The sequence below is a fragment of the Oncorhynchus tshawytscha genome, linkage group LG30, assembly GCF_018296145.1.
Source record: "Oncorhynchus tshawytscha isolate Ot180627B linkage group LG30, Otsh_v2.0, whole genome shotgun sequence".
In the NCBI taxonomy this organism is placed as follows: domain Eukaryota; kingdom Metazoa; phylum Chordata; class Actinopteri; order Salmoniformes; family Salmonidae; genus Oncorhynchus; species Oncorhynchus tshawytscha.
In genome coordinates this window covers 11,338,626-11,353,009 of record NC_056458.1, presented here as the reverse complement: position 1 = coordinate 11,353,009, position 14,384 = coordinate 11,338,626, and the positions used below count along the sequence as shown (strand labels likewise).

At 45.1% G+C, this 14,384-nt stretch overlaps 1 protein-coding gene across 1 annotated transcript in view; it reads right to left on the bottom strand.

Moving 5' to 3' along the window:
- LOC112250293 (protocadherin-1-like) overlaps positions 1-14,384 on the bottom strand; it is a 97,061-nt gene that overhangs the window by 6,898 nt on the left and 75,779 nt on the right. The window contains exon 4 of the mRNA XM_024420331.2: positions 13,427-13,646. Coding sequence (XP_024276099.1) covers positions 13,427-13,646 — 220 coding nt within the window. The remainder of the gene's footprint in view (positions 1-13,426; positions 13,647-14,384) is intronic.

Here is a 14,384-nt window from a genome sequence, read left to right as displayed (position 1 = left end):
AGATCTGGAGACAGCCCAGTGCAGCCTATGTATCTATCGCTCATTCACTTACAGTCGGTTTCATTTTTAAGCATATCTATTTCATATATTCCATTCATTACATCAGACACACTTAGCCATGAACAACAGGAAACCCTGCCGAGCAACATTCAATATCCAATCCACCTCTCACTTTTTGATTCCCAGTGAACTTCATCATTGATTTCAAATGCACTACCTTCACACATGTGTAATACACACTCTACCATGCACGACCACGGAGGAGAGGAGAAGGGGAGTACGTGCAGAATTCAACCCCCCCAGCTGATACACATGTGAGGGGTGGGTTTGCATGCTGCTTGCATCAGGGTGCCAGTGGGAGGTGTTGGCTGTCTGAGCCAGGCTTCCTCTCCGTCTGATCCCCTGCCCATGGGCATGGGGGGAAGCTGCTCTTCCTGAGATTTCACACTGCTCCTCTCTGTTTGATTGCAAATCCTCCCTCTCCCCACCGGCTGCTTTCCAGTGTGTGCCACAGCGCTTGTGATCGATGGGGAACAGACATTAGAGACCCGCAGTTCATAGAAAGATGGAGGAGAACAAAATAAAGTCATTATAGCTGGAAATTGACTGTGTGGTCTTATAATTATATAATTGTGGTTCATGCTAAAATGTTAATTTATGAATGAAACATTTATTCAAGGCACCCCACGGACAGTGGAAACAACACCCAATGTATTCATATATCTTTACATACTCTAGGCCTTCCCAATAGAGATGGAGTGTGCTATCAAAACAGGCTGTGATTAGATAGTGATCTGTTCATGCATAGTAGGATAAATACAATTCCGGGGTCGTGTTTGTTTTCCAGTGACATATTGAGCATGTTTCCTAAAGCATTCACAACAGTTCCCTTCGGTAAGCAGTGATACCTGACACTTTGTCTCCCTCAAAAAGAGGGAGTGAGAAAACAAGAGGGAAATAAAATATGTGGCTAAACAGAAACGCAACAAAACACTAAATATATCACACGTACACAAGGAATACACAATTTTCACGAATCAAATTGGGACTTTTCCTTGTTTTCTAGAAATATTGTTTTGACGTGTTTGGGATCATTTAGCATATACATTCTGCATACGCACTCATTATATAACAGTCAAATTGTCATGGGAATTGTGGGGATTCTCTTTGAGAGGCTGACACTCGAGTGAAAGGAGAGGCAAACAGCATATCCTCCCAGTGATCATCCCTGCCCATCCTCCAGTCTTTAGCTGCTCTGTGGAGCCTTTCCTCAGGCTAAGGAAGCAAATCTCAGCTTCTGAATTTTTTACACCAAAAAAATGAGAAGTGGGTACATTTCAAGAGAATATTTGATTAATTATTGAACCTGTGTTTGGTTTACTTTCTCACCGATAACGATCTCCTTGAAGAGAGAAAGCGTCAGTAGAGCTTCTCTGAAGGCCAGTCGGCCCCGGCCTATCCCTCCCACCCTCCCCAGTAGTTCCTGTCTGTGGACTAATCCCTTTCATTCAGCTTCCTGTGTTTCTGACCAACTTTTACCTATGAGGAAGAGAGGTCAGCGCAAAGGCCCTTTGAAGAAAGCCTTGGAATCCTTAGATAGACATAACCAATGTACAAAACCACGGCAGATCTAAGAGTGGCTCAGATGTGGCAGAATGGGCAAGAGAGGAGAGACACAAAGGCTCAGGTGTTTCTGTGAGGCCAAATGTTTTGGTTAAATGACCTTTAAAGTGCATAACAGAGCTCCCAACTGCCCTTCACTGATGGTTTTGTGGGATCAGCTGTCTACTGCTGCAAGAAATCATGCACTATAGAGTGTAGTTTAATATAGGCCTACATTCAATGCTGCATGCTATTTTTAGTATTGGCATGACATTGGCCTTATTACACTAGCAGGATGTTTGGAATGGTTTGTTTTGTCCTAATACATTTGTATGTGCTTTGGCTGAGTAAGGACACTGGCTCTAACATGAGGCTTACCATACTGATATTTGCCTAATATGGTATCTTGGGATCTTTGAGATCAATGCTACTTACATTTGGCTATGATAGTAGCCTATGTTTTGGTTTTACGATGCTTCAGTAATATTTGTCAGTTTGGTGAGAGCTTTGTTTGAGCGTGTTTGGAGAGCAATTGGGGAGATCTTCTGTGTGACTGCAATGCTGCGCTCTTCCTTGTTGAGGAGGCAGTGACCATGAACCCCAGTGAATTGTGGGACACACTCCACTGGCTGTGAGAAAGCCTTAAAGGCCACAGCGGCTCCATTCCACAGTGACTCGCTGGAAATAAGGAAGTACATGTCAGACCCACACAGTTCCAGTCCCTCAAGTGCTATCCATCATGGAAGGTCAGTGCACTAGTTCGAGAGCTGTTAAGCGGCTTTCGGTCCCCGTCGCACTGTGATGGAGAGATGACCCCCGGGGCCTCTCTCTAATGCCCGTCTGAGCAGCCCAACTGGGGCGGAAGACGATGTGGCCCCAAGCCAGCTCCCCTCCCCAAATGACTGTGTGTTACCTGCTCTATGAACCCAGGGATGGTGAGACTGGGCAGACCAACGCCTCTAAGGCCCACAGAACTCCATCACAACTTTCTATATCTGATCCTCTAATGACCCCCTCCCATGCCTACCCCTGTCTGCCCTGGACCCCCTGTTGCTGCGGTAGGACCCCCAGCTGAATGGGCCCTCTCCAGTGGCTGAGAGCAGAGATAGGCTAATGGAGACATTGTTCTGCCTTTCTCTTTATAACCACATACTCTCAGGTCCCAGCTCTCACAGATATCATCACTTCCAAATCTGCAGCTTCAGCTCGCCGGTTCCTGCTGATAAGGTGCGAGCAGGCGCAATCCTATCCGAGATTTCTCTATGGACAGAGAATGATATATTTCTATTAAAGTAATACATGCACACACATTGTAAATAGAGCTTCGAGATACTGGCACAGTCGTCCACTTTGCAAGCTTAGCCGTAAAACCGTACATTTACAGTGAGTGCGTGGTATTAAGAGCAGTCATTTAATACTTGGAGAGTGTAGTTAGAAAGATTATTTAAGGGACCTAATGTGTATTCATATCCGTGTGCTTTGACTCTGACAAATAGCTACACTAATTCATAGTGATCATCTATGTTTCACAGCACTGGCATGGCTTTAAAGAGGCTTATTCATTCACCCAGTTTTAATTTCAAGTGAAAAGGATTTGGGGATTTTGTCAATAGAAACAGAAAGAATGTCAAAAATGTGAATAATATGAGTATGTTAATAAGCACTGTTTGATTCAATCACGTCCCTCGTGATTTACGCTCTTCTCATAATACTGTGGCTGAAACCCCAAAAGTGACTTTGATGAACACAACAGTGAAGAAATGGAAATACAGAACAATCTCCCTGACATCCATTTCAAATGCGACATGGAATATAGCCAAAATTAATTTAAGTTTCTGTCAAAGCAGCGCTGTTATCAACAGTGTTATCAAAGCCTTACAGCGAACTGGACTGGCCTCACTGAATGATGAAACTTTGGGGAAATCTTTTTAAGTGGAAGAAAACATTTGTGAAATTGCCGGCAATGGGTAGAATTTGGGTAGTAGAATAATAAGGACAGCATCGTAATGTGGATGCTACTGCATGTTGTGGCTGCAATCTGTTTTATAAGCTTCCATGCCAATTCTCCAGGAAGGACAATGAGCCAATCTCCTATATGATACGGTCAATGGTTTGGTCCTTGATACCCTGTCCTCACTTACTCCATCCCAATGGTCTCTCTTCTCTTTAGGGGTATCATTTTACAGCCATTGTAGTGAGTGGGTCGATGCATTGACTGTGTTGTGGAATAGGCCATGTTGCCAGTGATCACAGACAGATAGGAGTTTTCCAGATTGATATTTTATTTAAACTTTATTTAACTAGGCAAGTCAGTTAAGAACAAATTCTTATTTACAATGATGGCCTACTCCGGCCAAACCCGGACGATGCTGGGCCAATTGTGCGCCACCCTATGGGACTCCCAATCACGGCCGGATGTGATACAGCCTGGATTCGAACCAGGGACTATAGTGACACCTCTTGCAGTGACTTGGACCACTGCGCCACTCGGGAGTCGAGGGGCCTCTAGAGACACCTATGACACCCTAAAACATCATCACAACACTAGCCTTTTGTCTTCAGCTCCATTGCCTCGTAACCGCATCACCAAAAGGGATATTGTGAAACATTGTCCATAGTGTCAAAGCTCGTGGCAGGTTAAAGAATGCAATTCTACTACAGTAAGAAACGTCTCTACCACTGACCTGCTTGCTCTGCAGTAAAGATACCAACAACAACTACAAGAATTGGGGGCAACAAACAGCAGCAGCTGATTGGAACTGAGCACAATAGCTGTGCCAGAATGTGCTCTGTATTAAGGCCAGATTGCTCATGACAACTTGCCTCAGGGGGACCCTTTGCATGGGACTGCATTGTTCACACATTTTCAACCAGGCCCAAAATAAGCTGTGAGTCACATGACCTATCGCCTCAAAGGTGGTGGCAGTCCCATGATATGCCTGCATAGGCCACTGTCCTGGGAGAGGCTGGCACAGGCCTCTGCAATCAATTCTACTAACAGGCAGGGACTCTGACAAGGCCCAGCACCATCTGTCTGGGCAAAACCATGCCCCCGCATCGCCACGCCACACTGGCACCCGGGCAGCAGCCCAAACTGGCACCCGCAAGACAAACAAGCCCCCTCAGACTCACACTGTCTCTCAGTCTGTCTCATTCTCTTTCTCCATGTCCCCCTCTCTCTGCCTCGTTCTCCTTCTTTCTCCCTCAAACACAACAAAAATCAGTGCAGTACACACACACACACACACACGCGCGCGCGCGCGCATACGCACACACTGCACTCACATACACACACACAAGTATGAACATGGACACACGCGCAGACAGAAAAACATGCATCCACCCACCCACCCACGCACAGCCACACATACAGGTGTTCAGTGGCATCCATGTATGGCACCATAGTGTGACATTAATTAGTTACATGTAGTCTGTTGGGCAGAAGGTGGGTGCAGAGCTTTTGAAACAACCACAGAACAAAACAATATCTGCTAGGAGTTCAAAAGAACAGAAATACAAGGCTACATGCATCATCGGAGACATCTGAGGGAGAAAAATCACACAGCATCGCTAATGGTCCTCATTATTATGCAAATGCCATTTTATTCAATTTTATCCCTTTCTCTCACTGGCCCATATGTGCAGTGAGTCCGCACAGAGGCAGACAGAGTGAGGCTTCATGCTGAGCACCTAGCCACATGGAAATAACTCCATCTGGGTGCCCAGAGAGACTGTGTGTGTCAGTGTGTGTGAGCATGCCCTGGTACCGGTCTCCAATACACAAGGGTCCCAACTGTGCCAGTGCCCACGCCACCACAGCCAGGGGGCTGAGCACTGATCCTAGTGGGAATCAGCACCAACCCGGGGGAAAGAGGACATGACTAGAACACTGGGAGTAATGTTTTCACTGAACCAGAGTTTATGAGCATCCTAATTATACTGCTGGTCACCACTGACCCAGAGTATGCTGCAGCAGTCACTGACCTAGAGTGTATCAGCTATGAGTGGGGGCTGTGGGCCCATCCAGGGTCCCCAGTGACCCGGACAGAGGGGATGTAATGGGGACAGTGGAGTGTCAAACACTTGAGGTCATTGATAATGTGAGGCAATGGCTGCGCTGGGGCTCGTTACTGGTCTGGGTTACTGCCTCATTGGTTTAGATATGATGGAAATTAGCTAATAGAAGCTGCGATGAGCGTAGCTTCTCATAGTCATGACAGAAAGACTGGCGGCATTTCAGAACTCGTATGAAGCAGAATCAAAACGACTCAACTAAGCTTCAAGGAAGTGGCAATGGACTGCTGTCACTCAGAGTAGCTGGACGCTGTTTTCTAACTTTCATCACGTATTTTGTTTTGACAGAAATAAGATGTCTAATATGACTAATGATAACTGAGAAAAGTCACAATTAGACAATGGTAGATCAGTGATGATGTTTGGCTTTAGGATTAGGAAGCCTATCAGAATATTCAGACATCTAAATATTAAGATACTATTTTACATCTGCAAAGACTTAGCTTGTGAACACCCCCACCACACACACACTCCTAACACACACGTGTGTGCACATGCACACTCAAACAGTCACACCCACTGCTTTAGACGCTTGTTGCAGATGTGCTAAAGTGTAAAAGGGTGAAAAAGGCATTTGAATAAAGCAGAATTCATGCACATGTATACCCCACAGTGGAGAATGCACATGGGAGAACGAAACCTAATGTAGAGCACTCCAACACAGCCTGGAGTCAAGAATGGAAATACAGAGGAGGCCTACAAAGAAAGGAACTGGAGAAATCAATAGCTGCAGATCATGTAGCATACAAATCAAATATCACAGATCTTCCGAACGCTGTCTGAACCTGCTCTCTGAAGACAAGAGGCTTAGCGCCAGGGAAGTGCATGCTTCCGTCTCTATCAGTGATCCAGAGCCTGAGTCAAAGACCACACACTCCCACCCACACCACACAGGCTTATACCACCCGAGCAAGAGAACACATTCCATTACACAGTATCAACCCAAATTGCTTTCACAAAACTAGCGTTAATATAGTGGTTAATTAAAAAGCCACAAGAAACTACCACACAGTTTCTTAGGTCAATCAGACTAGACAGGGAAACCTAGGAAATGTGTTTTTTTGCATTACATTTTCTCACATATGGTGAGCAGGAGAGATATTTCTGTATAAGATAGCTTTATGATATTGAAGGGTGTTGAGAACTCTACCAGAGTAGTTTGGGATTCGCGTTGGCACTCAAACAGATTTGTGATTGTTGTAGTGTGGGTTAGCAAAGTTAATTGAAGGTCTAGTTTCATGTTTTTTTCCCCAGAAAGATTAACTTCATCCGATCTTCAAGGCATCCTGAACAACATGAACAAAGGGGGAAGTGTTACAAAAGACAACAGTGAACCATAACATCACTGAGTCATCCTAACTTCAATCTGCTGATACAGACAGACTATCAGTCCACCCAGCGAAGGACAGAGCAGGACATCAACCATTACAGCAGGCAGCAGCACTGATACAGACACATACAGGAAATCCAGAGCTCATAGAACAGAAGGCCAGAGTGAATCATAAACCACAGTTCCTCCTGCTGTGGGCCATAGACACACTTTTAAAATGTAGATTTCCCATAACAAAAGGCCAGCCTGCATCGTAAACCACATCCACGTCATTCCATCTGCGGGGCCAACGACGCACACGCTGAATGTTTCGAGTTCACATATTGCTTTTCATCCAGCTTAAATGCAGTGACACACAGAGTGCTCACCTCCCTGCTTTCCACCTGTCAATCATCTCAGGAGACGTGAATAAATCCCAGCATTGGTACAGTCGGTCACCCTGTCGCTCAACTTCGTTCTAACAGAGCAGGAAAAAGACCAGGTGGAGATGGGGAGGGAGGAATCCCTCTGTCTCGCTCCATTCCTTTCACATCCATCATTTTCTGTGGGCCTTCTCTGTAATCTCCCTGAAGTGAGAATCACATTTTAATTAGGTCTATCCATTGTTAGCGGTTCATCTCCCAGCTCCCAGTCCCTACATGCTGCTACGTGCTTACCCTGTTGGCTTTGCATCTCTGTCAAAGACGACAGTCCCAGCTCCCTGTCAGCATCCAACATCTCCCTCATCTCTCTCTGTCTTTTCATTCTTTAACCGCTCCAGCTCCGATCACAATCTTGTCCTCCTGCCACCAACAACAAACCAGACAACAAAGTCCTCTGTTCTTTAAATGGAGTTTTGTTTTTTTGCTCAGCCAATATGCTTCCTTGGAAAGAATACAACACAACAACAGAGCCAGAAAATAAAGCATGCATAATATATCATATGTGAGGGAAGTGGCTGTGAACGCACAGAGCAGGAGACTGGCCCCACCTGTTAGCGTGTCACTCATCCTCTCCCCCAACACACATCGTTCCCGGGTGGAGCTGACATTTCTCTCCCTAACGTTTCCTTTCTCTTCCCTGTCTGCTGCTGGGCGGCTGACAGCCACTCCCCACATGGGGCAACTGGGGCTCTGGGAGAAAGCCACAGGAAGCCATGTTTTACCCAGACAAAAAGGAAACAAAGACGAAGCCATGCTTTGGAGTAAAAGCAGTGGAATAGGTAAAAGGCTTAATATTGGAGACGAAACCAATGAGGACATGTTGTGGAACAGTAAACTATTGGCAAGCAAACAGAGTTGAAGCAGTGCCCTTCTGGCTGGTGCTTGCATCCAGTGTATGATTTAGTGCATTGTGGTACAGGACTAACAATGCACTATGCTGAGCCTTAAGGACCCGTGGTTCTTACTGTCAGTGCATGCATGGATAATCTTAATAGGGTTATTGCTCTTTGCTATGGGTAAAGGCTTTTCCATGGACCGAGATGTCTGTGTGTATTAGGCATAGTGTACAGCACAGGAGGTTGATGGCACCTTAATTGGGGAGGACGGGCTCACGGTAATGGCTGGAGCAGGATAGGTGGAATGGTATCAAACACATCAAACACAAGGTTTCCATGTGTTTGATGCCTTTCCATTTGCGCCGTTCCAGCCACTATTATGAGCCGTCCTCCCGTCATCAGCCTCTACTGGTGCACAGCATATATGGATGTAGTATTGTGGTTTGAGCACTCTATACACAGCAAAGGGAAACACATATCTCTGTAACTGGCACACCTAAGTACACTTGGCTGCAGAGAGAATGCTTGGCATAAGGAGGGGAAAATGTTTACGGCAAACACACTGTTGTCTACACAGATATCACAGGGCAGATTTATTTGGAGGCCAAACGCTCCATTAGTTGGGGTTTTTAATTAGCACACTTGTGAGGGAGGGTCATTAGGAATGACTTACAGCTCTGAGAGAGGGATGAGAGGGCCTGCTAAGGGAAAAGACAGAAACACTGCTGACTCCACCTCTGACACCACAACACAAAGATCTATCTACCCACTGGTCACAGACGTCAATTCAAAGTCTATTCCACGTTGGTTCAATGTAATTTCATTGAAATGACCTGGAAACAACGTTGATTCAACCAGTGAGTGCCCAGTGAGTATCTATCTATCCTTCTATCCATCTGTGCCACCAGCCAAAACAACAGCAAAAATGTCAATACAACGCTGTGCAAACACAACACACATAAGATGGTACAGGAGAAGAAGGCTGGCAGTTTACGTGTCCCTAATCGATTATGTTTTTACTTATTTTGTATATAATGTTGCCGCTACCGTCTCTTTTGTCTGAAAATAACTTGTGGGCATCAGAACTGCAATTACTCACCACGAACTGGCAGAATCCTTTTTTTCCTTTAAACGAGCCCGACGTGTATGACATACTGCTTTCCCGGGAACAGGGCCAGATACAGGTCATTTGTGTGAAGAGAAGGCTGAGAATTGAAAGGCGATCGAATAAACCCCCAATGCCTTCCATTCTGCTAGCAAAAAAATTAAATCAATGACCTACGCGGAAGATTAAACTACCAACGGGACATTAATAACTGTAATATCTTATACTTCACGGAGTCGTGGCTGAACGACGACATTATCAACATCCAGCTGGCTGGTTATATACTGTATCAGCAGGATAGAACAGTGGCGTCTGGTAAGACAAGGAGCGGCGGACTATGTATTTTTGTAAACAACAGCTGGTGCATGATATCTAAGGAAGTCTCAAGGTTTTGCTCACCTGAGGAAGAGTATCTCATGATAAGCTGTAGACCACACTATCTACCTAGAGATTTTTCATCTGTTTTTATCGTAGCTGTCTACATACCACCACAGACTAAAGCTGGCACTAAGACCGCACTCGATGAGCTGTATTCCGCCGTAAGCAAACAGGAAAATGCTCATCCAGAGGTGGCGCGCCTAGCGGCCGGGGTCTTTAATGCAGAGAAACTGAAATCTGTCTTACCAAATTTCTAACAGCATGTTAAATGTGCAAACAGAGGGAAAAAGTCTGGACCACCTTTACTCCACACACAGAGACACATACAAAGCTCTCCCTCGCCCTCCATTTGGCAAATCTGACCATAATTCTATCCCCCTGATTCCTGCTTACAAGCAAAAATTAAAGCAGGAAGCACCATTGACTCGATCAATAAAAAAAAGTGGTCAGATGAAGCAGATGCTAAACTACTATTTTGACTGTTTTCCTAGCACAGACTGGAATATGTTCAGAGATTTCTCCAATGGCATTGAGGCGTACACCACATAAGTCATTGGCTTCATCAATAAGTGCATCAATGACGTTGTCCCCACAGAGACCGTACGTACATACCCCAAACAGAAGCCATGGATTATAGGCAACATCCGCACTGAGCTAAAGGCTAGAGCGGCCGCTTTCAAGGAGTGGGACTCCAACCTGGAAGCTTATAAGAAATCTCGCTATGCCCTCTGATGAACCATCAAACAGGCAAAACGTTAATACTGGACTAAGATCGAATCGTACTACACCGGCTCTGACACTCGTCGGATGTAGCAGGGCTTGCAAACCATTACAGACTACAAAGGGAAGTACAGCTGAGAACTTCCAGGTGACACGAGACTACCAGACGAGCTAAACTACTTCTATGCTTGCTTCGAGGCAAATAACACTGAAACATGCATGAGAATCCCAGCTGTTCTGGAAGACTGTGTGATCACGCTCTCCGCAGCAGATGTAAGTAAGACCTTTAATACTTCTTAGGGATCAGGCCCCTTTTTCTACATTTCCGCCTGAATGATGTGCCCAAAGCAAACTGCCTGTCGCTCAGGACCTGAAGCCAGGATATCCATATTATTGGTACCATTAGAAAGAAAACACTTTGAAGTTTGTAAAAATGTTTAAATAATGTAGGAAAATATAACACAATAGATATGGAAGGAGAATATCCAAAGAAAAAACAACTGGTTTCTTTTCTTTTTTAAGAGACCATCCTCTTATAAAAATGCAAGAGAAAGCTCATAATGTAAAATAGCTCCCTGGGTGTCAGCGGTCTATGTTCAAAGTTTCAGGCTTGTAAAACACGAATATGAATTAAAAGTTTTTGTATGAGGACACAGTCTTGAAAATCTGTTGAGCTCCTGCTAAAATCGGTTTCCTATTGAACATACTTCTTTCCGAAGGATATATCATATTTTGATTACATTTTATGGTGTAGAGTAAATACAAATGTATTGTGACTTGTTGAAACAAAGTTTAGGGGTAGATTTTCAGATTCCTTTCTCTGCAAGTTGAATGAGTGGATTACTCAAATAGATATACAGACTTGACACTACATGTTATCTCTGGCACCCTTTGGATGACAAATCAGAGGAAGATTTTCAAACATATTTAATCTTTATGTATGAAACCTGTGCAGGTGGAAATATATTTGGATGTAGGGCGCCATCCTCAAACAATCAACTGGCATGTTTTCGCTGTAATAGCTACTGTAAATTGGACAGTGCAATTAAATTAACAAGATTTTAATCTTTCGGGTGATATAAGACACTTATATGTACCTGAATGTTTAACCACTATAATAACTATGAGAATTTATTTGAATATACGCGCCCTCCAGTTTCAACGGAAGTTGACCCGCTAGCGGGACACTAAACAGGTCAGCATTCACAAGGCCGCAGGCCAGACGGATTACCAGGACGTGTACTGCAATAATGCGTTGACCAACTGGCAAGTGTCTTCACTGACATTTTCAACTCTCCCTGTCTGAGTCTATAATACCAACATGTTTAGGGCAGACAACAATAGTCCCTGTGCCCAAGAACACTAAGGTAACCTGCCCAAATGACTACTGACCCGTAGCACTCACGTCTGAAGCCATGAAGTGCTTTGAAAGGCTGGTCATATGAACACCATCATCCCAGAAACCCTAGACCCACTCCAATTTGCATACCACCCCAACAGATCCACAGATGATGCAATCTCTATTGCACCACACATTGCCCTTTCCCACATGGACAAAAGTAACACCTATGTGAGAATGCTATTCATTGACTACAGCTCAGCTTTCAACACCATAGTGCCCTAAAAGCTCATCAATCAAAAAGGTGGGACTAAACACCTCCCTCTGCAACTGGATCCTGGACTTCCTGACGGTCCGCCCCCAGGTGGTAAGGGTAGGTAACAACACATTCGCCATGCTGATCCTCGAAACAGGGGCCCTTCAGGGGTGCGTGCTCAGTCCCCTCCTGTGCTCCCTGTTCACTCATGACTGCATGGCCAGGCACGACTCCAACACCATTATTAAGTTTGCCGATGACACGACAGTGGTGGGCCTGATAACTGACAATGACAAGACAGCCTATAGGGGGGAGGTCAGAGACCTGGCCATGTGGTGCCTGGACAACAACCTCTCCCTCAACATGATCAAGACAAAGGAGACGATTAAGGACTACAGGAAAAAGAGGATCTAGCACACCCACATTGTCATCGACGGGGCTGTAGTGGAGCAGGTTGAGAGCTTCAAGTTCCTTGGTGTCCACATCACCAACAAACTAACATCGTCCAAGCAAACCAAGACAGTCGTGAAAAGGGCATGACAAAACCTATTCCCCCTCAGGAGACAGAAAAGATGTGGCATGGGTCCTCAGATCCTCAAAAGGTTCTACAACTGCACCATTGAGAGCATCCTGACTAGTTGCATCACTGCCTGGTATGGCAACTGCTCTGCCTCTGACCGCAATGCACTACAGAATGTAGTGCGCACGGCCCAGTACATCCCTGGGGCCAAGCTTCCTGCCATCCAGGAACTCTATACCAGGGGGTGTCAGAGGAAGGCCCTAAAAATGGTCAAAGACTCCAGCCACCCTAGTCATAGACTGTTCTCTATGCTACGGCACGGCAAGCAGTACCGGAGCTCTTGGTCCAAGAGGTTTCTAAACAGCTTCTACCCCCAAGCCATAAGACTCCTGAACATCTAATATTTTACACCGTTGCTACTCTCTGTTGTTATCATCTATGCATAGTCACTTTAATAACTCCACCTACATGTACATATTACCTTGACTAATCTGTGCCCCTGCACATTGACTCTGTACTGGTACCCCCCTGTATGTAGTCTCGCTTTTGCTATTTATTTCTAAACTGCATTGTTGGTTAGGGGCTCGTAAGTAAGCATTTCACGGTAAGATCTACACCTGTTGTATTCGGCGCATGTGACTAATACAATTAGATTTTGATTTGATTTGTCACCAACACTGTCTGCACATGTATACCCTCTAAAAAAACACACAAATAGCCCAAACAAATCCCGCCTTAGTTCACAACCCTGAGTCACTCATTTTACAAACACAAAACACCAGACTACAAACTACTATTAGATACAACACACACACTGCAACTCACAGAGAATTCAGGATCGTACCGTTTTCAGGGTGCTCCATTTCCCCGATGCTGCCATCCGGGGTGGTCCTCTCGTAGTGGTCCTCAGGCAGGGTCAGTGGCCCGATGCGGGGGCCTGATGATGACTTACTGCTGGGCGTTTCGGATTCCTCCAGGCCACTGTCATAGTAACTGTGCTGAGATGCATCCTGCAGATCCTGCACCGGATTGGCTGTGGAGAATGTCACTCTGCGATGGGGGAGCTGAAACCAGAATAGAGCTCCATCAACATAAAAGTCTAACAGAAACCTTCTTCATAGAGGAGCATAATGATAAACGACAGAAGACCATGTCCTATATAAAAGCATAGACTCAACTCTATTAGCTGTAATGGAGTTGACTGCAGGGGGAATCTCCCTCTTACAGAGATATGTTTACTAAATGGCCAGTTGCAATCTTCAACAATGGAAAGATGACTTCTCATGGCACAAACACAAGCACACCCCTCGTAAAACTGAGGAAACCACTGATACAGCAGAAAATGCCTTATTGCCTATTCTGTGCTGCTAAGAGTCTGTGGTGGAGATCAATAACCCAGGTCTGTACTCCACTCTCCCCTTCTCCATCCTCCCCTCTTCTTTCAGGCAAACTAAACAGATCCATTTTAGCAGTGATTGGAAGCATTTGGACAGTCATTTTAGCACGTATACTGTACAGGAACCAGCTTTAAGAGCATACATTACCATCAACACTGGGTTGTTAATCAGGCCTACCAGACCACTAATGCTGCCACGATGGTTTTGCTATTATCAATCATTTATAATCTAGCAACTTTTAATTTACTCTCTCCTCTGTTTCATTCATTCATTCTGTTTTTCTTTCTTTCAATCACAATCAGTACTTCCTATCTGTGTTCTGAAGTGCTGGCCAACATATGCTGTGTGTAAACGTCCTCCTCCCACATGCCCCAGTGCAAATGGTCATGGCCATACAAAAAGCCC